Source organism: Platichthys flesus, chromosome 6, assembly GCF_949316205.1.
Source record: "Platichthys flesus chromosome 6, fPlaFle2.1, whole genome shotgun sequence".
NCBI lineage: Eukaryota > Metazoa > Chordata > Actinopteri > Pleuronectiformes > Pleuronectidae > Platichthys > Platichthys flesus.
Genome location: NC_084950.1, coordinates 7165252 through 7191388, shown reverse-complemented (window position 1 = coordinate 7191388; position 26137 = coordinate 7165252). Strand labels below are relative to the sequence as shown.

At 45.5% G+C, this 26137-nt stretch overlaps 1 protein-coding gene across 3 annotated transcripts in view; it reads left to right on the top strand.

Annotated features, from left to right (window-relative positions):
• The window catches only part of dusp8a (dual specificity phosphatase 8a), a 43006-nt gene that overhangs the window by 7295 nt on the left and 9574 nt on the right, over positions 1-26137 (top strand). For 2 of the 3 annotated variants that reach the window (XM_062390074.1, XM_062390075.1), the window contains exon 3: positions 9259-9397. In XM_062390074.1, the coding sequence (XP_062246058.1) occupies positions 9259-9397 (139 nt within the window). Of the gene's footprint in view, positions 1-9258; positions 9398-24429; positions 25125-26137 lie in introns of those variants that run through there. The other variant, XM_062390076.1, reaches the window with a different exon arrangement.

Genomic DNA, 26137 nt, shown 5'->3' with positions numbered 1-26137 from the left:
GATTCCACAGACCAACAAAACCGGATTCAAAAGCTGATTGTTTGACTTCAATTGTACATCTGTGCCAAGTAAAAATCTGACCTTTGACATATAAAGAGAAAATATAGCGAGTTCTTCTGCAGATGAGGGTGGGAAATTATAACTGCTGCCTTTACAGTGCAGTGCGTTAGGACAAGTCAGCATAATCGTGCTGGTTTCAGCAGAATCAGCGCTGGAGCACAAAAAAAATGACTGCAGAAAGTACCAATGTGACAAAATATCATGTTGACTAATTCTTCCTTTAAAAGGACACAGAGGTTTTTCTTTTTTTATTCAATAGGTACTACTGGAGTATACTAAGGCTTTTTATATCATGCATGTTCAGTATTATTCAGCAGATGCAGCAATTAGTCACAATAAGATTTTCCTTGAACCAGACGTCTCAGATTCCAGTTCTTCTGTCAGCAGGTGTTCTCACCCTGCATCCCCCCAACATCTCCACCTCTTTCTCAGAACCTTTCCCACAGTCTGGTCCAGGCACCGATGTGGTTCTGGATCGATCTCTTTTTGCACTAGAGCCCATGCCTGTACAACATTAGCTGGCGCTATATTTGGCAGACAGAGCGGCTTACTGTAGGTTTGTTGCTTATCAGTGGCCCTGAAATCGGATCCTCCCGTTTTCCATGACTTCTCCTCTGAATATGACAGCCATTTTTTCCATGGCCCGTCCACCTGTGGCATGCTGACTCCTGTATTTTTAGTCGCTGTGTGAAACTGAAGGAACTCTGAGAGGGGAAACCTAAGCGGAGGGCGGTGGGGGTGTATGGGACTATGTATGCGATGTGTGTTGTGCCCTCATCACTCAACAGATTTACATGACTGGACAAATTGTGCGTTTTATGTGGTGTCGGAATAATCACAAAGTTCCCCCATTGGAAAAGTTCAGGAACAATATGTCGGAAAAGTCGTTGCGAAGTTGTTACTTGATTTTACAATCAGCTCTAAATTGAACTTTTAATGTGAACTTGTCAAATGTCACTGTATATTAAGCTCTCACAAGCAACACCAAACTTTACGGCAAATACAGACGTTTTCATTATTAACATGCACAGGTTTTATTATCATGATTGTCCTTTTTTCTGCTCTTTGATATCATGCAAATAATCGAAAGAGATGTCAAGGTGTTGTTTAAACGTTTAAATACATGAATGCAACCCATTTAGTTGACAGCGTCCATGTTCTTCCACATTCCGACATCAAAACAAACGAAGTCGGAGCGGAGACGTCACAGAGACTTTCCGTGCATCTCGTGAATGCACAGAAACACAACAGAAGACAAACTGCAGCTGCTGCAGATGAGATCTCTCGTCCTGTCTGCGCTCTCTCTCCAGATTTTATATTTAGGTATTTGTTGAACCTCTTACTTTTAACCACAACACACCCAATACAATAAAACGCTGATGACACACAAAAGTTGAGTGAAATTCTTCCCTGAGGTGTGACTCACTGGGTTTGAATAGCATCAGCTATAAAACACCATTGCTTTTGTTTTTGTTTCACTTCCTGGTTGCCAGGAGCAGGTCGGAGAGTCTGACATGCCTCGCATCTTATTCTGTTAAACCTACTTATGAGACTGAATTATGAGCTGCTGTGTGTATTTATACACTGAAATATCAGCTCTGGAGTTGTAGCTGACAAACTGAGTCTGTGTTTCCATCTGGTTCGCGGCATGAGAACTTTAATCAACCCCAAAACACGCCCTGACCATCAAATGGCAAATAATTATACATTATTGCTGCAGATTATTGCTTTGCCACTCCTGTTGGATTACAGTTAACGCTTGTAGGTGACGGACACTTTCCACATGGTCAGATGGTAAAATGAATGAGAACTGTGGATTATTGTTACTTTCTCAAGTCAAACCACCTTCAGCTCAGCTAATAACGTCTGTATAATTGCAACATTGGCTGAGAGTCCCCATGCGCCTGCTGTTTCTCACAGACTGTTATTCCAATTAGTTTTAATTCTGCATTACTGCGAGGACTTCTGGCACCGTTCTTCTCACCTAAAGTTTACCACTGTTCGCTGGACAAGGATCTTGTGTAAAAGCCTCTTGTATTGCCGCATGTACCTGGATACAAAAGAAGCTGCTGAGGCTGAAGGCCACACGGGACGTCCTGCAGAGACTGTGTGATTGCCCCCGACCAGACGATGCAGCTCAGCTCAGATAATGGTTTTATGCTGGCTTATGATGGTGCATGACCTCCTCTTGCCGTATGCAGAATTAGACAGCAGAAAAAACAACAACAAAAGAAAAGCTGGAGAACCTGAAAAAGTTGGAGCTGGAGGAGCTGTGATGTGTGAGCGTTTCATTACTTCTGTCAGCGCAGCAAGCTCAAGCAGGTTTCTATACTGGGTCCATTGGGTAAATCTCAATGTGGGGGCCTGTGGTTGGCAGATCTCACACTGCGGCACCCTGTAGAGCCCAGCTTCCTTCTGACTTCTCTCGCTTTCAGTCTCATGACAGCTCTGTCTGCGTGTCTGTCTATCTCCCACATGCATAGCCTAAAGCCTTCCTTGCACTGGCCCCTTCTTCATCATTTATTCCTCTCCTCTTCCTCTATGTTGCCCCATGGCTGGTTTGTTATTATCCATTTCCCACCCCCAGTAAAGAGGATAAGGCGTGCGATTAATGCTAGGCTGGATAAAGCTGGAACTAGCTGGGTGAAAGAGGAGGGCCCAGCAGAGCCAGACTCCTTTGTTATTGGCTAAGCATGACATCATCCCTTTTGTGCGTCCACTGGCAGGCTGCGGGCTGGGCACGTGCAGACAGGCTGCGTGGTGTTAAAGCCGACTCCCAGCTAACCCCTCGTGCACACACACACAGACACACACACCACACACACTTTACCCCCCACATGGCTCTGAGCAACGCCAGGAGAAGCTTCAGCCAGCCAAGACAGCAAAGGACACCATTGTGGCTCTTTGTTGGGGAAGTGAATGCAGGAAGCGGGAGAGCAGCACTGAGGGTATTCATGGATGGGCTGCTGCCTCCCTCCTCCCCTGCCGCCTCCCGCCTCACTTCCCATTGAGCACTAATAGCCTGCATCCCCCAAGGCGCTGCACTCACCCTTTCATAGAAGCTCCCAACGCTTCAGTTAACCGAGCTCAATGAACATCCATGACCAGCGCAGCGGCGATCAAATTGGTGGCCTCTTTCTTCTTGCCTTTCATTCCCATCCCCTTCATAATGTCTTTATTAAAGCTGTGTATTCATGTAGGTCAGAGGCAGCTGGATACAGTAGGTGAGGTGGTAGGGGATCTCTGATGGGAGCGGGATGGCGCAGGCTTAGCCGGGCTTCCTTATGCCTCTTCTGACAGGCTGCAGGGCAGGTGGCTGGTTTCTTGGCTTAAGCCCTGCTAATCCCTGCTGCTGTGACGGGGACAGTGGGCCAGGCAGGCCCTGACAGATGGACCAGAGGTTTTTACTACTAGCAGTCAGCCCGGGGAAGCCCCCTTCCTCCTGTATGGAGACATGGAGGCAAGCAAGTGATGAATGGGACCCAGAATAGTCGAGAGAATACATCAACCTACTTGGAGGACACAAATTGCTTGGCCCTAAACTCAAAAACGGCCTTGATAAACATACTGACCTAATTAAATGGACTGGGTATCATCCAGATGTGACGCAATACTGTTAATTAAATCTGGAATCAGTCTGATGCTGAAATCATCATCAAGAAAGAAGAAGTTTAAACAGGGCTGTTTATTTATTTTTTGGGTAATTGATGAAAAACATGAATTAAAAGTCATGAATCAATTCCACTTATTTAGCAGAGAACAGTACTCAACAAATCAATAATCTGACTGACAGGGAAATGGATCGAGAGCAATTCAAAAAAAGAATCAATCTTTAAGATGGAGAGAAAACAGCTGTTTTCACATTTTTCTCTGTTTTTACCTCAAGGAAGATATGATTTCACACTAACTACAGGACAGATTAGCATGAAACTTGGTGTAATGATGCAGTCGGAGTAAAAGCCTTCTCATTTTATTTATTTATTTATCGACATTTTCACTCAGAAAATAATTTATGGATCTAGATGGAAATAATCTGGTATATTTAGAGGATTGATATCTGTGAATGTTTCTTGGTGGATATATGTTCTTTGAGTGCTTTTCTAGATTTAAAATGAAACTATATTATATATACTTGCACATTTAAGTTTTGTGCTTTTCAAGTCTTAAAGTCTTGCACTCGTAATTACACTGTACTTTGTCTTCAAGTGTTGTGTTACAACTTAATTGTCATGATAATAAAGTGCAGCCATTATCTGGTTTAATGGCCACTTATAAATAAAGCGAGCCAGACGACGGGCCTGTGATCTCGACTGTGATATTAACTGTCAGGATTGAACGAGCACAGGAGGAAACTCCATTTGACCAACTGGAGCATTTATGCAATTATGATGCACCATTGTGTTTACCCTCATTTCAGACCATCTGTAATGATAAGTTTTCACGTTGGGAAATTCACAGATGGCTTTGAAGAATCGAGTGTCAGTGTCCCTGCTGCGACAATGTCGAAGGAAACGATGATTAAATGTCTGTCAGACACGGTATAGACACTGTTCATGTGTCGTGGAAAACACAAAGCAGTTTCCGCAATAGTATTGTTCTGAATACAGAAGTTTCCAGTAATTGCAGTACAGTATTTCAAAATAAAGGACAGCACACAAGTCTTTCATGTGTCATCGGCCTTGACAGTAGCTGCAGAACTGGGAACCTGATGACTCACTGTGTGGATTGTTTTCCAGATTACCCGGAGGGAAAACTCAAGGGAACTTTTCTTTTGGTCTGTTTCATTCACATTTTTTTTCCTTTCGCCAACTTCAAACAAAAACACTGTAGCTGCTGGTGATTTTTCTCCAGAGCCGGATATGTCATGTGTTTGCTCTGATGAGGTCATGACATGAATCATTGTTTGTTTTAAAGATCCGCCTGTTTGATTATAGACACACACTCACACTGTGTGTATAGTTTCAGACGTAACGTGCAGCACCGTGAAGCGGGAGTGACATGTGTATAAAAACATTTTTAGGATGTTGAGGAAAGACGGAAAAAGAGTCTTTGAGATGATTTGCAGATATAAAATGTGGTTTTGATTCCATTCAAAGGCGAGGAGAATTAGCGCGGTAGAACCGGATCTGCAGCATGCATGTGCCCTTTTACTTCAGACTGTGTGTGTGTGAGCCCGGGACAGGACGGCTGAGGAGCACTGAGATATTTAATACTTCTATGTAAATGTATGGAGGCGTTACTTGAGTCTGAGTGTGTAACCTGTGTGGGACCTGGTGTGTACATGTGTGTGTTAAAGGTCCTCTGACATTCAGCGGTGAGAGGGTGTGACCAGATCAGGTGACCACGTCTCCTAAATGATCCGTGGTGACCTCACACTGCACACACATCAGGGACTTTCACCACCCTGCCACATCTTCACATCCTTGTCTGAAACCCCCCCCCCCCACAAACACACACACACACACGATTGTAATACTGTACTTTCCACTGATGGCCTTCATTCCTTTACCCGTTCATCCGAATCCTCAACTTGCTGCTAAACCTGTAACCTAACCCTCATTTTGTAGTTGGTCCTCATAAGGGTAGGAGGACAGGAGCTCCATGACACACATCACACCTACCGAAGCATGCATGGAAGTGGCAGCTGCCAGTGCCAGTCAATGACATCATCTGGCCCCGAGGCGGTATCTTTACAGTGGCGAGTCGTATATGTCGCACTCCGTCTTAAACCGAAACATGAACTGCTCTGGGAGGTCACTGCCTGTTGCAGCAGGTCCTCTATCAGTATGCAATGTACTGTATGTAGCGGGAGGTGCGGCACCTTGTGACCCCCGTTAAAAAAACGATTGTGACAACAAAATTCACGGTATTTTCCTCTCGTGTTTATTGTCCGGCTCTGCACAGTTTTATATGCATAGTTTGAGCTGGAAAACGCCCGTTGGTCAACGAGAGTTCAAACTGCACTCCACTCGTTTTCAGCGGGACTTCCCGGAGAGGACGCACTGAGAGGTCCCAGGCTGCACTTAATGAATGTGCTGGGCCATTTTTAGATTGTTTGTGCTGATATTGTGACACAGATCACAAACACACACACACACTCACACACACACACACGCACACACACACACTGGCCTGCTCAGCACATGACCTTGTCACTGGTCAGTAGATATTGCTGGGGTCAGGGGAAACCATGTTTCTCCCTCTTACACAAGCACTTACTGTATGCGGAGGCTGCGGGCTACCACGATTCCACAGATAGCTTTTGTTGCCAGGCTAGCCATCATTTACTATCAGGGCCAGATATGTGTGTTCTTTGTTCAGTCATCCTTCAGGGTGCCTGTCATGGAGTGTTTATGTGTGTCCCTACAGAAGAGCCTTGACTTTTATGTTTTATGACACGGGGTCAGTGAGAAAGCTGCGGGGACTTCTCACTGTTTCTTGTGTAACACGTCCATTTTTTCATATTTTCCCTCTTTTCTAACTTCACATAATCAACATGAAACCGAAAGGCCCTTGTCCTCCAGTATCTCGTCTGCTCTGTCTCCTACGTTCCTTGCAGTTTCTCGTTGACTCCCTTTGCAAATGACAGGAGAAAAATAACCTCTCCCTCCTCTGACCGCTCCTTGTTAATGACCCGCTGAGATGCCAGCCTTCACATTGTTAAAAGTAAATCTTGGCTGCAGTGGGATGGTCGCAGTTGGTCTTGCAGTGCCACCTTCTGTCCCTCTCTGCACCCTCCTCCTCCTCCTTACCCCTCCCTCCAGATCCTCAACCTTCCTCCATGATCCCCTTCTCTCCCATTCGTTCACCTCTGTTTCTCTCCATCGCCTCTCTCTCTCTTTCCCAGGGCCATTCCTTGCTTTACCTGCAATGTGCATGCATCAGAGCGGTGGGGCCAGTAGGGTAGTAACAGTGGTGATGCTGCAGCACTGCAGAGAGGCACTGCTGCAGTCTGAGAGCCAGTCCCATGCTCCCCCGGGTCATTGACCTCTAACACTGCATCATAGTCTTAGCTTTAGTCCAGCAGCATTCACACAAAATCATAAGTGAAGCTCATCTCCTACTATCTGTATTCATACACACACTTAAATATAGATTGCTATTTATAGGCTGCTATTTTTTTTGTATTCAAAGAGGATGAGAGATGTTTAATTTCATTATGACAGAAATGTCAAAAGTGGCGATTGCTATCATTGTTGTGAGGCCTGGCTGAGATTAAACCCTTTTCAGAGAATTAGATGTAGATCTCTCCTCTTGAAACTGAAACCTTCCAGGTGGTAAACTTCAATGTTTCACTTGTGGGACTTTCCAGCATGAAATATTGCTACACTGCCGGAAATACGTTCTTCCCATTTCTGGTGGCAGTACAGCGCAACTGCTGTTGAGGAGAGACAAAGGAGAAGTGATACATAACATATACTTAACATAGCATACGTTTTGAAAATGTAAAGCAGGAAAGAATGACTCACTTTTGAACCTGAACTTGTTCGACTGTGAGTAACAGAGTTATTAACTTTTCCATTTTAACATGAGTATGTGCTGTGTTGTATGTGCAGCCGGTTATCCTCACACTTTGACATCAAGCTCTCACACTCGTTCTGATCCCATTAGGATTATTAGCCCAAATTATCCAGGGTTAGTAAAGATGGATGGGACTTTAAACAAAGACACTAAGATGAATATTTAATAACAAAGAAAGAATGAAAACAAAGGGTAAACTATTTGTATTTAAATTAGCTAATCATTGATACCTTTCATTGATATTACACAGTGAAATTATCCATATCTTATACGTACATGGTGCCTGATGGTGCAGATCAGAGTTTCCCTCCTCTGCTTTTTATGTTATCTTGTCAGATTTGGGTTTGACACAGGCAGATAAGTCGGGTTAGGTTGGACCCGAGTTGCTTCCATTCAGACTTTAGAGGCTGAATGTCTGAATTACCTGCATGGCTGTCTGCCAAGGCACTCTGCTACTGCTGCTCTATAGGCAGAAAGCGTAATCAGTCGTATTCCATGCATACTGTGTCGCCACGTATACCAAGAGCTCTCGTCCCCGATGTGTCTTCCATCACACAGAGGGTGAGGAACGAGCTGGGAAGAGTTTCGATTTTTGCCTCGAAGCTAATGGCCGTTTTTTAGAGGAGGGTGGTTGTTGAGGTAAACACAGACAGTGGGTCGTCCTGTCTCATCATGTCTCCCCTGCTCCACCTGCCCCTTTTCCCCACCTCAGGTCTTTCTTTATCCTTTTCTTCAATTCCCTCTTGTATCTTTCTCCATCTCATCTCCATCTTCCCCTGCCCCACTACACCACTACCCCCCACCCTCTCGATCCATCCCTCCCACCCTCCTGCCCACCCTCCCCTCCCCTCTCCTCTCCTGTCCAGTGGCGGTTCAATGATGCAGTGATTCATAGCTGCAGTAGGCGCTGCCTCATGGTCATGTGACCAAAGCCTGCCTGACAACATGGGGGAACAACACACACGCACACACACAGGCCTGGACGCACTAGCACATGCACGCACTGTTTCTTGCAAACACACACTCATTCATCACAACGGCGCATGCTCATATCCTCTCATTTCTCTCAGAAGCTGATACAAACAGCATCACACTGATGCAGGGATGGACAAACGTTCAGTGAATACACTTTTTATGATTTTACTGTTACAGCAAACAATTCTCTTTGCAGTATCTCCACCTTAAACCTTAGAGTCACAGCTGCATGGTGCAGTACACTACACAGCGCTCATTGATTATTCATGAATCTTAATCTGACTCAAAAAAATCTCCTCTACTTCCTCGTGCTGACGGTTCTAATCACAGACATCAGCAGAGCCGGTGTTTTTTCTCAAAAATCCCATAGGTGTGTTTATAAGTTCATTTTCTTTTCCTTGTTGCTGCATCCGTGTGCTAATGCAGCAAAGTGGTCACATGTTCAGAGAAACTTTCCCAGGGTTGGAAAACTTCATGTCTGATCCCTGCAGCAGGTCAATTGTGTTTATTGCCGGAACGTCTTGTAACAATTTCATTGCCTCACTCAGCCAAGACAAGATATGTTCCAGTTCCTATGATGAACTTCAAGAACATAAATGCCAGATAGATGTTAGATCCCTGTCGGTGCAGGATGCATGACATGTTTTCCGCTTATGAATAATCAACGTGATTCTCTTCCTTGTTGTTTATCCTTTTGTGCAGGTGGAGCTGGGCAGGAAGCAGGAAGTGGTGGTTTATGACCAGAGTTCCAAAGAGGCGGGGCATCTGTCCAAAGACGGCTTCGTGCACATTCTCATGGGGAAGCTGGAGGCCACCTTCCACAAAGTCTCCCTGCTCACTGGTACGAGAGCGTGTGTGTGGATGATGATGATGATGATGATGATGATGGTGATGTGAGCAGAAGTTGTGTTGTGTGTGTGTGTTCTTCATCCCTGTGCTGGTTTGAATGGAGTTGTGTGTCGTGGCATAGTTTGGTCAGCAGATGTCGCTGATGAGCTCGACAAAGCGTTCCTCTCCTCAGTCACATCATTGTTGTTTCTCGTGTCTTTAATCTGCAGACGTCAGACTTTCACAGGTTCACAGGTATTTGTTGAGACAGGAGGAAGAGGAGCAAGTATGAAATCACGCTGCATGGATACAAAGCCTCTCTGATGACTCTTTGATGTTTAAGCTTCCCCGGAGTCTTTCTCTTACCCCGTCGTCACTGAAATGATGCTGAAGCTTAACTTCAATCCTCTGGACTTATTTACCACAGTTATTATCCTGTCATGGCGTCCACTAAGCACTCTAAGACTTATAATTGAGCCCCGGCAAGACTTGTTAATAGCCTCGTTGAGTTAATAACATCTCGATTTCGGCGGCTGCAGCTTTTTGAGGGATGACATTACCCACACAGTCACCAGCGGAGGCTTATGAATCCACCGCAAATGTGTCATTGCAGAAAGGAGAGCCTAATCTGCCTCAGTCAAGATTGGAAATAAGACGGCAGGGGCACACCGCTCGGGCAAATCTCTGCTCCCTTCTCCGCATCCCCCACATCCCCATTCTTCTGCCGCTCCTCTCAGCCTTCTCCCTCTGCCGTGGAGATTAGCGCGTTTTTCATGAGTCATTCATAGATGCTGAGGAGGGTTGCCTCAAAGCACCCAGGCTCCACAATTAGTCGCAGTCACAGAGATGTACAAATCACATGCTTCGGCTTGGGCACACCTACACATACTGTATGCACACACACAACCATGTTCAGTGTCACACACACACACACATACTCTGATTGTCTCTTAAATCCTGGATTTTTTTTCCTATCGGATATCATTCCCTTCTTAATGAAAGACCCTTTGTCAGCGATTACCTCCTCCTCCTCTTCATCACTCTCCTCCGCTCACTCATGCTACATTTTTTTTTCTTCCATTCCTGTCCCTGCTTTTCTGCTGTTTCCAGGACAACAGTGGCAGAGAATATTCCCTGAGAGGACTCAGCCAATGGCGTTGGCTGTTTGTGTTGTTGTAATATTGGGGTCAGTGGAGCTAGCAGCCAGTGTCTGTGCAAACGTGATACTTTATTTGTGTATGTGTGTGTGTGTGTGTGTGTGTGTGTGTGTGTGCGGGTGGGCAGATGGAGGGTGTTGCGTGTACATGTCTGCACGCTCGCTGGCTTGCATGCATGCGTTCGTGCATCATGACGTCATGTGGATGAGTGCTGCAGGATCTGCTTGTGCAATGCAGAGTTTTCACGGGATGATGTAAGTTATGTAAGGGGGAAATTATGTATGAGGTATTTCGAACAGTTTCCTCGTCCGGTCTGGATTACTTGCAACCAATAATCTGTTTTGCAAGGGAGCAGGCACATGGTGACTCAGACCAATGTGCGTCTTATGTGACGACAGGTGAACGCTTCTCGCTCTTCCCCCCCCGACTGCTTTCAGCAACTGTGGTAGACGATGGCACTCCATGCAGTCACCTACCAGATATTCTTTGAAGGCACCTGCTCTTTTGCAATCTGTTTCCAATGAAGTTTTCCCTGATGGTCCAGGGTAACACACGTCAGGTTCCGGAAACGAGCAGGCGTTGAGGTCGGGGTCGTGTCCACAGACCAACCACCTCAAACGTGCAAGGAGGATATTTTTTATAATTATTTAAAAAATGTTCTAATGGTCATATTTCACTATTTTCTGACATTCTATGGGCAACAAAAAGCCAGATAGATTAACTGATTCAAAAATATCACTTATTGAGTTCTCTGTCCCCTCATCCCTGGCTTAATTTGGTTTTTATTCCTCCTCTCACGTCGTTAAAGTTTCAAGGTACCATAAAATATCTCTTTTCTTTACCCTCCCTCTTCCCCCTCCTCCCCTACCGCCCTCTTTTCCACCCCCCTCTACCGAGCCTCTGATTTATGATGCTAATAATTCCTGTGATGACTTCATATCTGACTGACGACTTATTTTCAGCCTCACACATGCAGACCACACACACACACTCAGACACACAGTACACTCACACTGCAAATCATGCAAGGGATAACACAGTGGGGACGGGGAAGGGGAGCGGGTCAGATAGAGTGGAGAAAAGAAAAGAATCCATAAATGGGATGGATAGCATGAATACAAAATGTATTACTAATGTGGACTTTTGATTTTCATCTGTTTTCTTGTATTACAGCGATTTATAATGAATTCAACCAGTGTAAACTGGGACAATTAATCAAGCGGAGATTGGCAGATAAGGCTTTTGAGTAGCATGTTACACGACCTAAGTGCATGTACTGGGAATGTATTGATCCAAAAAACAATCACTGGCTCCTCTAAGATTTCTCTCCATTCAACGATAATCAATAAGTCAGGCTGAGCACGCCACTTCCAACATGGAGATGATGTCATGGAGCTGCGTCCCAATAGAGCCATTGTTGTTTTGTGAATGACTCAAGTAATGTGTGTGACCAATGACTCTCCCTCTGTGTTTAGTATAAAAATAAAAACATATATATATTCACACCGGATGTGGCAGTGCTGGCTGTTGGAAATAATTGATGTGCATATGAAATGATGTGCACGCTGGGATCATGCGTGTTTGCATGTGTGTTTGTTTGTGTTACTTCCTCATGAACTGTGTGAAAGTGTTTGTGAGAAACGTGGTTCTCCAAGGACATGAAGGAGGTTTTTATTTTTTTACCACAGCAATGATCTCACCCAGTTGGAGATCAGGCTGATGTGTCTTGCCTTTTTCAGAGCTCTGACTTTTTGTGTGCTTGTGTGTGTGTGTGTGATTTGCAGAGGAGAAGAACATCTCTTGGTTGGAGCCAGCTGCCTCCCCAGTGGCTCTAAAGTTTGCGTGTTTCCCACCAATCTGCAGCACACAGTCCCCCCAAATAAAGACAACACTGTGTGCTTGTGTTTAGCTAGGTGGTATGTTAGCTGGTGACAACCGTTTAGCTTTGAAATGCGTCACATCAGCTCTGATGTGTTCCTTCCAAGACAAAACTTTTTGATGCTGGCATACGAAAGTCGTGTAGCAGAGGAAACTGCGGTGACCGAAAAGAAAGTATAATAATCAGAGAAAAGAGAGAAGGAGAAAGAGTGGAAAATGTTGTGACGTTCTTCAGATGAAGAGAAAGTTGGATAATAGTTTGAAGAGGACGGGAGGTGGTGATAAAAATACCATTTTATTCATAGCACACATATTTTTGTCAAAGTGCTGTAAGCTGACAGCCGAGAATTAAAAAGAAACTAATGAAAAACAAGTATAAAAGGTTTTTGTGTGCTTGTGCTTGCTTGTGTGTTTGTGTGTGCGTGTGTGTTTGCAGATGTGCAACACTGCACCCAATCTTCTCTAGCACCATCTGCCAGTGCTTTTCACAGGATTACCACCAAAGTGTCACAGCGGTGGGTCACAGAGACGCAGCGAGTGGGGAAAAAGGCGACGCACAAGGAAATGAGATAGAGATGAGGAGGCAGCGATGAAGGCACGAGCCAGGATGAGTCTCCTCTTGGCAGAGTTGGAAGGCGGCATGAACAGGACATCTGAACTCAAGTGACTTTACATACACTCCAGCTTTATCTTTAATTATTAGAGCTGAAACGAGCATTTGATCCACAAATTTATTTTTAAAGGATTTATTGTTGGAAGGAAGTATGCAGAACTTCCTGACATTTAAAGACCAAATGATGAATCAGTTGTCTCAAAAAACCCATAGAATAATTAACAGTAAAACTAGTTAGCAATCAACCAAACTACATGTCCACTATGTGTAATCCAGATAGACAGATAGGTGCTTAGTTGTGACCTCTGACCTCCACCTCTCCTGCGTCACTCGTAACAGGTTCAGTAACAATTGAGCAGTTCCACATTCCATACTACATACTGCCGACGTCTCATTATGCTAAAGAGTGGCAGATGCAAACATCTGGAAATACTTTATGGACAAGGGTGATGAAGAGGGAGGAGATTCAGTTTAATAGTTGTATCATTTATTGTCCAGGTACATTATGAGGAGCAGTAAATTGTCTTTACTGCGTTGTGTTTGTGTGTCGAACGTAACCGGGACACTGTTTTGTTATTATATGGATCAGCATGTTCACTCTCAGGCTGTCAGGCCTCCAGCTCAATCATAAGAACACAGGACGAGACATGGCGATGACACACTGATGAGAGGTATTAGGAGATGAAAGGTGCCTCTCGTTCTCTCTCACCTACCCCTACACACACAAACACAAAAACACACATCCTCGCACTCAAAACACACAGAAGCTGCTGTGTACCCTGGGGCTTTGATGAGATCAGGTTAGGGTGTGACTGCACAGACAGAGGTACAAAGGTCAATTTAGTTATGTGTCATTCTTCTGTGCAGTTATACAACAGGGAGACTGTGCGTGTGTGTGTGTGTGCACATTGTGTGTGTGTGTGTGTGTGCACACTGTGCGTGTGCGCGTGCATCCGAGAGAAGCTGAGGAGGTGAGGTAATGGTGGGAGACAGAATCTCACAATGCGGCCGTTCACAGACACATTCCAATGAGCTGCCATGAGGAGGTCTTTTTGTGTCAGTGTGCGTTTGTGTGTATTCATGTTTTTGTCTGCATGCGCATGTCTGCATGAATATGTGCATATGAAGTAGCGCGTGCATGAAGCAGAGTTTGAAAGTGCATTTAGGAGGAAACAAACAAAGACAAAATAGCCTGAGGAGAGCTTTGGAGATGAGGTAACACATTCACTTGTGTTTGTAAGGAGGCGTTCAGTTGGCTGCTTATTCATGTTCACTTGTGTGTGTGTCAGTCGGAGTTGTGTGTGGTCGAAGAGGTTTTTCTGTGAGACAGACGGTCATGCCGACCTGTGCAGTGTTTGTCAGCCTCATCCAAGCTGAACGTCTCCACATCCTCTGAACCAGTTCGACAGGAGAGACACAACTCTACCATTACAAACGCACACACCTGCATATTGCTCCACACAATTTACATCGACATCCTGAATTTTTCAGTGTCCTGCATTAACTAGACACCCAGATGTGCTGCCTGTGCATCTGCATCTTGAGTTTCGGCCTTGTGATCAGGTTTGAAGTTTTTAATCGAGCTGTAAATAATTTGCAATTAATAATTTGCGATTATTTAGCATAGTCCTGCCTCCAGGTGTTGTGTTTCGCCTCAGTGCAGGTCAGAGAGGTTGCACAATAATAATGGACGTGCGTGCCTGAGGTCCATGCACGGTCCCTCCTCCATTCGTTGCCTTTCCTCTTACCTCCTGCGTCTGTAACCTCCCAGCCTGCCCTTTCTGCACCTCCTTGCCCCCCCCCCCCCCCCCCCCTCTTCTCCCCTGTTACCTTCCACCTGAACTCTCTCCATTACGCTGTGGGGAGGTCCGGCAGATCAATGATTTCATTGAGAAGGAGCCAGTGGTGCCATTAGGAGGTGAGCTCACCTTCCCAGGGGAGTTCTGACACATTATTCTCAATGACCTCGCCTTCCTGTCCATCCCTCCTTCCACTTCTCCTTCAGCCTCTTTTAACCCCCACCATCCTTATTCCTCCATTTCCCCTTCTTTCCTCCTCCTCCTCCTCCCTCTCTCCTCTCTCCTCTTCTGTTTCACGGTGCTGAGAACAGAGCTCTATTTTTAGGCCCAGACTCCTGCGGTCGTCACATCTGGCGCCAGTGGCCTCGGTGCTCTCACCCTGGCTTGTAGATACACAAACACACACACATACACACTCACACCAGGCCCACCGCACCCCACCCTACCCCACCCCAGCCAGCACGGAGGGAGGACAAAGGTCAAAGAAAATGGCCCCACAAAAATATTTATGACATCACCTCCGTGCTCTGCAAAGTGCTGCAGACGTTAAGAAGCCACGGAGACGCACAGTGACCTAATGCTCTGTTTTCTGCAGACAGTCACTCGGCAGGTATTTAACGAGCTCAGATTTCCTCCGCACACCTTGATGAGGTGGTGTGTAAATGTTTAAACTTGCACACGCACAGTCCAGCATGCGAGGAAATGCATGCCCATACGGACAGTCTCACTCAGTCACACATACACACACAGAGTAAAGTAACAGGGTCCAGACGCAGCCTGAACGGAGATGATTTTTTTATGTAACAATGTTCTGTTTTTGCCAGTGTTCTCACCCCCTCCGTCTGTCTCACCGGCCTCACATGATGAGCTTGATGTCATTTTCCCCTTCTTTCCCTCAAAACCGGAGAACAAAAACAGGCCCAGCGATTGTGTGTATGTGCATGCGTGCATCTGTGTGCGTGCATGCTTGTGCTTGCGTGTGTGTTTATGTGAGCCATTGCCAAATGTTTCCAGCATGATGTGATCTCAATGCTCATGCTCCTCTTTCCCTTCTCCTCCATCACTAAGAATCCCTTGCTGAATCTGAGGGCCCACACACCCACAAACCCCCACACACACACACAGACACACCCACACACACACACACACACACTTACTCTAACCTTAACCGAAGTCTAAACCTAATCATATCCATAACCTAACCTTAAAACCTGCTTCACCTTAAAATGTAAGGATTTTTTATGATGTAGGCTTTTTGTCCCCATAGTGAAGACAAATCCCATAATGTGTAAACCAAACACCTTAAGGCCCCACACACACACACGCACACAAACACAAAGTGAAACATAGTATTTATAAGCAGGATGAAATGTTCTCCCAGGACCGTGCATATGTGATATGTGCACAATCTAAGTAGTGCGGACGGAGATGAGGGCTCGAGACGTCAGCGAAGACAAACACACTTGAAATTTAAGCTTAGACGTACTTAAAGGCAAAGTGCGCACCATATTTTACAAGTACTGTATGCAGACAGAAGAAAGAACAAGCATGTTTAAGCATTATATAAAATTGTAACTTAGTGTAAGTGATCTTAAGTCTCTGGTGAAGAAAATTAAATCTCAGTAAGAGGGTGTAGTTCCCTGAAAAAGTTGTCAAGTGACACTTTTTCACAGCATTTGCAAATTTAGTTGATATATATATAACTATGAGGCTCAGGCTCATAAAATAATCCATAAAATGTGAAGTATTTGTTTGTTGTTGGATACAAACACACATGGTGCATTGTGAGAAGCCTTAAATATAGACCTTAGGCTTTAATCCAGAACATGCACGACAACCTTTCATCTCCTTTCATTCGAGATGCAGTTTTATGGAGAGTGAATTTGGTTGAAAACTCCTGTGGGAGAGCGCTTGTTCCACACTGCCCTAAATCCACAGTTGTTTAAGCTGCTTTGTGTATACAGTGCATTCACAGTGCATACCTCCGGGCTCCTGCTGCATTCGGAATCTATCTAGAGACCTTTTGAAGATCCCGACCCACCCCTGTCATGCATTCATGCAGGATGGAATAAAAATAGATTGTTTAAACTGTTACCTAGGCAGTGTCAACACATCGGGTCAACAGGAGCTGAAGCTGAGCAGCGTGCTATCCCAGGCCGTTTCCACCCCCCCACCACCCCTATCCGTGCTACACCCCCATCAGCACCTCATAACTCGAACCTCACCATGGATTTGGGCCAAGGGCACGGTAGTTTGGTTGCAGCGCCGACAGTTTACAACGGAGGCATTTTCTCCTGATGTCTCTTGACACACACATGTGGAGTGGAAATTTCCAAAGGCAGAAGAAAGGGGAATCGGAGCAGCTCGCAACTATGCTGGTTTATCCTACTCGGAGCTGGCCCGCATCCACCAGATTCCATTAATGCTCGGACTGCCCACTGCCACTCCTGTCATACCGTCATTCCCGGGAACAATGGTGGATTCCTGTTTATCGCTGTGTCGTCTTTGATGCACTTTATCTCTGGTATGCCGTCGCGCTGCTTCCTTAGTTACCTCCTTTGGTTGCCATGTTTTTTTTCTTCTCTTTCATCTGATATAGACTCCACCACCGGCATGTGGATGAGGTTGTGTGTCTTGGCAGCCATTTGAAGTGTGTTACAGTCTGAGGAAATCTATTTAAATGTGCAGTTTACTAATTATTTTTCCCCCAAACAAGAAGGGGATTTTCTTTTCCAGGCTGGCTGGTTAATGTGGGGGGGGGGGACTAGTTTCCTGTAGCAGAGCGAAGAAGTTCTGATCTTCGCCAGTTTTTACACTTTTCCCTGGTATGTACACAGACTTGTAACCGAGGCCCTATTACCGTAAATACGTGCTGACCACACACAGACTTTTGGACTGAACCTCAGGGGCCGCTGCCGCTTCCTGATAAAGGCGGGAGATTCCAGGCCGGCCCAAGGCCCCAAATTAAGGATCGTAACAGTTTGTGATCGTTCCCGGTAATTTCTGATGTCCTCCCCCCCTCTGCACACACATTAACACACACTGAAGAGTCTGTCCAACACAAACAGATACACAGATGAAGGCAGCGCAGAGTGAGGCTGTTTCCCTTTTGTGTTGTGCAATCATTTCCTGTTTCTGATAAAAGTGACATCAGGGCTCCCTGGGTTGAACGGAGGAGATGCCCAGGGATTTCAGCATGTGTACAAACATGAGTCGTGAGCATGTGTTTTGTTTCTTTATATTTCAAAAGGCTTTAAAAAATCATATTAAATCATCGTGAAGGAGTTGGCCAGGCGCACAGAGCAGCAGCTTGTCCAGTTCCTCTCATAGCATCACGTAATTCCTTCTCTATTGTTCTTCTGTAGCTGTGGGAGTGATGTCACTGTCGGGTTGTGGATGTGACACATTCACACACACACACAAACATGCTCACATACACACACACATACTCGGTCCCAAGAGCCTGTAATGGCAGGAAAGCTGATCCAGTGTAGCGATAGCCGCTGTCACCATGTCTTGTATGCCTAAATGCTGGCCCTCCGGGTGTAACGCCTTTCATCTGCAGAGTGTGTGAGAGGACGCTGCTGAATGACTTCAAGTTCAGTAATGTGTTGTTGTAATGTGGTTTTTCTTTAAATAGATTTTTTTAATAATGTTATTCACCAAAATCTTATTGTATATTTTTTTATATTTTATCTTGCTGGAAAATGAGCACAAATCTTGAAATGAATCTTCCTTTTTTAAGGAAAAAATGTAATAATAGTAACAATATCCAGTTGAGGGAAGTGGAAAAACTGAGTCCGTCACTTCTGAGTCATATTTTCTTCTCCAGATGCGATAATATGTGTCGTGTAAAAGAATATTTGGGGAAGCTCATCATGATGCTCAGCCACAGGCGCAGACAGACGCCATGCAGAGGACAGAGAAACACCCTGGTACTGTCTGAGACAGGCTGAGCTAATTGTGAGACAGGTAGACAGGATGCTGGTAGACACTGAGGAGTGTGTTGTGTGGTTCTGTGTGTGTGTGTGTGTGTGTGTGTAACTAACAGCGGACCAGATGGCTCGGCCTCTAGCACTGTTGCGCGGGCAGCGTGTCTGTCAGCCTGCCTGCTGCGCTGATAGGAGCTAATTAACACTGTACTGATCTGAGACCTGCCTGTCGTTCCGTGTGTCGCAGCGGCACAAGCTCATTAGACACAAACTGATCTGCAGTCAGCTTCTCTCTGTCAGAGCATCATGGTTGCCGCACAGTGTGTGTGTGTGTGTGTGTGTGTGTGTGTGTGTGTGTGTGTGTGTGTGTGTGTGTGTGTGTGTGTGTGTGTGTGTGTGTGTGTGTGTGTGTGTGTGTGTGTGTGTGTGTGTGTGTGTGTGTGTGTGTGTGTGTGTGTGTGTGTGTGTGTGTCAGAGTTTCCAGCATGCGAGAAACAATGAAAGATGCAAGATGTGTTTCTAGTGTGTCGCTGCATTCAAGTGCTGCAAGGGACCCGGTGAAGCCAATTTGAGCGATTAGCATTCAGATTGAAACAACCGTTCATCCATTCTGCTCAAGTGAACCTGTGAAGACAAACTCGCCTCTGGGGAAATCAGACGAGAGCAGAGTGATCATTTCCGCACGCTAATACACATGGTTCCTGCAAAGTGCAACACAGGATCACAATGTAGTACAAACTGAGTATATACACAATATACACAACCTCTGTTATGGATGAAAATGAACTTTCATTCCATATGCTCATCGGCAATGAAAAGGCCTCATATACATGCCTGAGGTAACCAGCAGCATTTCATATTCATCTTAACCGTGCCCCTACAGTACACACACACACACACACACACACACACACACACACACACACACACTACTACTGAACATATTCAACTGGGATTTTTAAGTAGTTCATCTGGTTTATGAATGCCCGTCTGGTCCTGAAAACCCCCCTTGGTGTGTTTGATAGCTCACCCTCTTCTTCCCTCTCAATGTGTGTGTTAGTGGGTGTGTGTGTGTGTGGGTCTGCTCGACTGAGTGTATATATTTCTTTGTAGTGTAAACCAATTTCTTGCCAGTGACGCAGATTTACTGGTGCAGTAGCCCCGAGTGCTGAGCTCCTCCGGGGGGGTTAAGTTGCGTGGAGGGCAGGGGGTCTGCTGCATTACTGATGCAAGCAAGCCTCCCTCCAGGCTGCACGGATAGAGATGAAACTATCTCCTGCATGAGCACACACACACACACACACACACACACACACACACACACACACACACACACACACACACACACACACACACACACACACGCACACACACGCACACACACGCACACACGCGCACACACATCACCAAGTAGTTGCTGCCTTAAATCGCATTAAACCTCCCTCCGGTATAATCTTTAGATCTGAAAAGCTCTTTCCTCAGTCGTCCTCAGATTTCTTCCTTGTCTACACCTCCTTGACCTTTCTCTTTGACCTTATCTCTCAATCAGAGCTCCTGTTATGTGTCTGAAAATATGGTGAAAGGGGAGTAGGAAGCTCTGTAGGGGGGGAGGGAAGTCGGACAAAATATTCACACCACTCCGTCAGTTAAATGTCAGTGCAATACTTCATTTTGGTGCATTTTATAACCTTTGTGTTGCAAAGGTTCTCTGTTTTAGAGCAATAAATATCAAATCCGACAATAAATTAACTATTGATCTTGTATGTAGTGTATGTGCATGTGACACATCCCGACTAATGTCCCCTTGAGAATTGACCCACATCATTTCAGCTACAGTTCCCCCATGGATTCAATCAACCCCCTCTCCCCTCCAGCACCCATCACCCACCATCTCACCCTCCTCTGTGCCTCCCCCCACACTGATTTGCTCCATCCCCTCCATCCATCCTCCGCTCTGTCTCTCCCCTCGTGACTACCTCACCCCCCAGGCATGGCAGCTGTGTTCGCCTGTGGGCATTACATCACTGCAAGAGCAGCCTTGTTACTGATCCCCTGACAACCAGCATTATCAACACACACACACACACACACACACCACCAATATGCATGTACCTACAGAGATAGACACACACTTGTGCACGGGCACATTTGCTTGTGTTTATGCATATTAGTGCAGATAACGCCCGCAGCAATCTCCTTTATGTCTTCATCTCACCTTTTAGGGATCATCCTCCTCACACATGGTTGCAACACACACACAAGATGAACACACACACACACACATTGACTCAGTCTTCATCACTCTAACCTGCCCTATCCGGAGAATGACGTCTCTCTTTCCCATGGTGTCCTGACAGATGATCTGTGGTGTAGGATGGCGCTCCTGTCGCTGCCTGTCTCACTCGGGAAGGAAGTGGGGAAATGCCCTGATTACAATGTTTGAATTATTTTATGACACTAGTGCAAACACACCTGGCAGATTTGACTTCTAATAAGTATCTGTATAGGGTTTTTGTTAGGAATAATTATTTGCATTGGTCGGATTAGCTTCATTTGATCGGGAACATTTCTTGAAATCAGAACTAATAGTGTCACTAGCGTTGAGAGTAGATGTTATAAGCATATATTCATCAGATTAATCGATAGTAAAGATATTAATTTAATTATAGTCCTCTATACAACAACATGTGATTTCCGTGTTAGATTACAAACAGTATTGATGATTACATTGATTGGAGTCGCTCTTCCCACTCTACTATAGAGAAGGTGTGTGATGTTTATTCATCATATATTTGTGTTACTAATGTACAAAACATAATACTAAATACCTTTAAGTACACACAGATACTTATAAGGGGTATACAGATAAATAAATCATACAGTTTCCATAGCTCACCTGCTGTTTCAGTATATAGAAGATTTACATTCATGATACTTGCACAATGATCTAATAAACACACGTAAGTAGATGCTCTTTGAACCCAGCAGTTGTCTGGTGCAGAGATTAACACTGACTTTGAAAGAGAGACGGACTTTCTAACATCTAAAAGCTTCAACTTCCATTGCCTTGTGCACGAGCCGCGTCCAGTCCCTGTTTAAACCATTTAAAACACACCTTGTTCGGAGAGCTGCGCCATGATTTTCTGGTCTCTAAGGCCCGTCAGGCACCTCTATCTCATGCTCATCTCCGTGTCTGTTTTGGCTGGTCACTATGTGTGTGTATGTGTGTGTACACTCCCCGTCGTCCCAGTAACAAGCCCTCTACCATAAAAACACGCTGTAAATCTAAGAGATGTCAGAGGTGGGGGGTGTCCAAAGTGACAGTCCCACCTATTTCTGTCACAGCAAAGCACACATGTGCCGTCAATAAAGAAGGCCTGGCTGTCATTTATAGCGTCTTGGCTGTAATCCTCTAATTAACACACCTACTATTCTGAGTCTTGTTACCCTGCTGAGGATTAGAGGAGGAGGAGAGGTGTAGAAAGAGACTGGGGGGGCGGGGTATTTACTTTTGGAGTTTGACCATTAAAACATAAACCAACAGCTACTTTGTTCTGTTGCTGTTGGCTGGTGTGAGGAAGTCCTGTGTTTTTAAAACCTGCTTCAGGACCGCACACAAACACACACACACACACACACTGACGCACACATAGAGCAAACAAAGTGTGGACACAAACCAGGGCGACAATTTTTGTTTTTGAAGCGCAGTAACCCAAGTTGACCACTATGGAGTGCCACACCTGCTGCAACCAGCAGTTGCAGAGGAGGAACAATGTGTATGTTTGTCTGGGTGTGTGTGTGCATGTGCGTGTGTGTTTGCTCTCAGTCACAACTCGCTCCCAAAGCCAAAGTCTGGATTTGTATTTTTTTTTTTCTACAAAGCCCATCTTCACAAAAGTGACCTATTTCCTCTCGCTGCCGCTCTCAGTGACCCGTAGTCAAACAGAAGGGTGACGTAAGGCTGTTCTCACCCGTGTGTGATCATCCAGGGGTCTGTGGCGATGGGATGAGGTCAGTCTGTCAGCATGCAGCTGGCCCCCTAACTAGACAACTTGTGTGAGCTTATTTGCCTTTTTTGGAGCATGCAGGGGGCCGGCTGCACGATGACTCGATTCACTCGCAGCTCATCTGACCTGGTTTGAATGTAATCAGCGTACTGTGATCTCTCAACCTTAGACTGAGCAGCCGGTCAGACGTTTGACCTACTAACGGTGCCTTTTCACTCTCTGTTCCAGTGACAGCCCTGAACAGGGACATTATAGTTTTGCCCCCCTGTCATGGACCTTGTGATATTTCAGGAAATCTTTGAGGAAAGTTCTTTAAATTTGGAGCAAATGTTCTCTTGAACTCGGGGAAGAACTGATATATAGATATAAGTGGATAAAGGTCAAGGTCACTGTGACTTCACAAAACTTTGGCTATAACTAAAGCTTTCATGGACTAATTATAATAAATAAACACAATAAATTCAATTCAATCTACATACATAAATTATACAAGTCTGCAAATATTTTTCGGTCTTTTTGGGCTTAGTGCATAAACATTTTTCAAATTAAGAGAATTCTCTTTTGTTTTCAAGGTTATTATTGCATTTGCGTCTTTAAAATGTTTTTACAGCCTCTGGTTTTGCAATAAAACTAGTTAACATTCAGTTACCATCGAGTCTCCCCCAGCGGTTATGTTAAGTTGAGTGCTGCTTTGTTCCCATAGCCGGACTTGTGACCGACATGTTTGTCATTCCATAGTAAAGTACCATGAGTCTGTGGCCTGTCAAATGGATGATGGCTGCCAACCACAAGCTTGTTTGGTCCTCTCATCATCTCTAGTCTTCCCTTTGTCTGCTTTTTGTTTCTTTTCCCGTCTCCTCCCTCTTCCACAGCTTCACTTTCTTTAGCTCCTCTTCTCCTCTCCTCGCGACCTTTTCATCCGAAACAATGAGAACACATTGTCCAAACACAGGCGCGTTAGACATGAACCAGTGCAGGAAACGTGGTGAGGTTGCTCACGATCCTTCATCTTCAGAGACAAGTAAGCTTTCAACACACTTGAACCGGAAATATGATGAGCTTCACAGCCACGGCAAATCCACCTAAGGATCCGCTCACTGACACCTATCTGAAAAACAAGATTCTGTGTCTCGTGTTGCTTCGAAACATCCAGTTCCCAAACATGGAAACACTGGTTCATGCTGAGGAGCATAATGTCAACACTAGTCTCTTGTTATCAAGCTAAGCATTTTACTTCTCTGTAAGAAACAGAAAACGGAGACTAATCCGTCCTGCAGCAGTGTTATGTATAACGATAGCTGCTGATAGATCCCTGCTTTGCAGCTAGGCCCCTGAGGTGGCCGCATATTTGTTGAGTGAGTAAGGAATGTGGTTACATGCCTTAGACATTAGCTATGACGGAGTGCTGGCTCCGCAAGAGAGGGAGGGTGCAAGGGTGGAAGCAGAGGAGCAGGAGGGAGGGAGGGAGGGCTGAGTCTGAGCTCACGGCAAGTGAGCTCATTCACCCCCAGAGCTCGAGGAGAGAGAGTGCAGCTCCGTCATCCTCTTTTGCACACAGAGAGAGAGAGAGAGAGAGAGAGAGGGAGGGAGGGAGGAGGTGGCAGGGAGGGAGAGGGAGGAGCGTTAACCAGCAACTGAGCGAATGAGAGACGAGGAGAGGGAAGCAGCACAACAATAGTGGGCTGCTCTTCTGGCTGTGCGCTCAGAGACAGATAGAGGGCTCAGAGAGACACACCGACGCTCCGTGAACCAGCTGCAGGCAGATTACAGCTGGCGGTGGCATACAAGATACAGGATACTCACTTTTGTTTTTTCTGCTGGCTCGCTCTGTGGCAGCCATTCTTCTGCAAAAACCACAGAATTGCTAAATATTGACACGGGAGCATTTCACAGATTTTTGTGGTCATTGCAAGGGATTTTGGCCTCAGTTGGACTTGAAGAGCTTGTCCAGAGAAATTTTTGGACTAGTTTTTGCTGTGCTCGGGTGAATTCTCTGAGGGTCACCGCCTGGACATTGGAACAGCTGACGTGCACTTTGGCGCCAGTGGGAGTTTTGGTCAACTGTGGGTTCACCTCCGTCAGCCCCTTTGAGGAGAACTTCTGTTTGTTTGCTCTGACATTTTTTGTGCAGCCAAGTGAGGGGAGGGGGCTTTGATAGCTCCATCCCTGAAGAAAAGGAGCACCAGAGCATTTCCATCTGTGTGCATTTGGGTGAGACGAGCGTGTGTTCTGGGGGATGCCGCTGGATGTGGTGATTGCCCCAGCAGAGGACTGCTTTTGGCCGGACCTCCAGGACACAGACATGAGGCTGAAGATCAGGGTCCGCCGAATGAAAGAGGGAAGAGAACTACGAGGTGTGTATCCACCTGGACACAAAGGAGAAGAAGTGATGTGGCCTGTGTTTGTGTGTGTGTGTGTGCGTTTGTGCGTGTGGGCAAGTTCATGAGAACATTCCTTTCTGGAGAGTAATATGTTGAGGATGTAGGCCTTGGTGGATTGGGGCTAGAGAGCTACCATGAATAGTGAGGAGGGAAAAGATGATTCATTATGAATTTGTCAGGCTGTAAAAACATGAAAGTGTGTTTGCTGGGGATTAAACTGTAAAATGCACCTTTGTTAAATACAGGTGTAGAAGATGAGAAGGTGGGGAAGCCCCTGATAACGTCTTGTGCAGATGAGCACAAAGACTCAGCGGCCACACAGGTATTGAGGTATTCCAGTCCAGGCACGCTGCAAATGAGGGATAGATGTGAAGTGAATTTTAAAGACATGTACCGGATCAATATTATTTACGGCCACAGCGCACTATAGAAGAAAACATCACAGGGACCCCGGCCAGAGCCATTAATTGTTCTCCCTCCTTTTTTTTCCTGCAATTGATGTGTTTAGAGACGCAGAATAGTAAGAAGGGGGATTAGGAGGATGACATCATGAAGACAAGAAGCGATGAAGAGGAAAGAGAAAGGGGGGGGGGGCATGAGAGCCGTATGACATAGTGTTCATGCTCTCTCAGCCTGTGGTCATTGAGATGTAAAACCATCACAAAGGCGCTTTCTCTCTCTCTCTTTCTCTTCCTCTGCTCTTGGCTTTTTCTCTCTCGCCCCTGCACACTTTCTCTCTGCAGAATGGCGTCTTGTGGAGACTCTGTTATCAATATGTGTGCAGCGTGCACTGCAGGTGTTTAACTCAACACCTCTTCACACAGAGCGATGAGGCAATCCGAAGCAGAAAACACACCAGTGCAGATACCTGCACATAATATCTACTCATTCATTCAAATGTGTATTATCTGGTTTTATAGTTGGATCCTATGGGGTCATAAATGTGTGAAGATGTGAGAGTGAAGTTTGCATGTTATTTAAGAAGC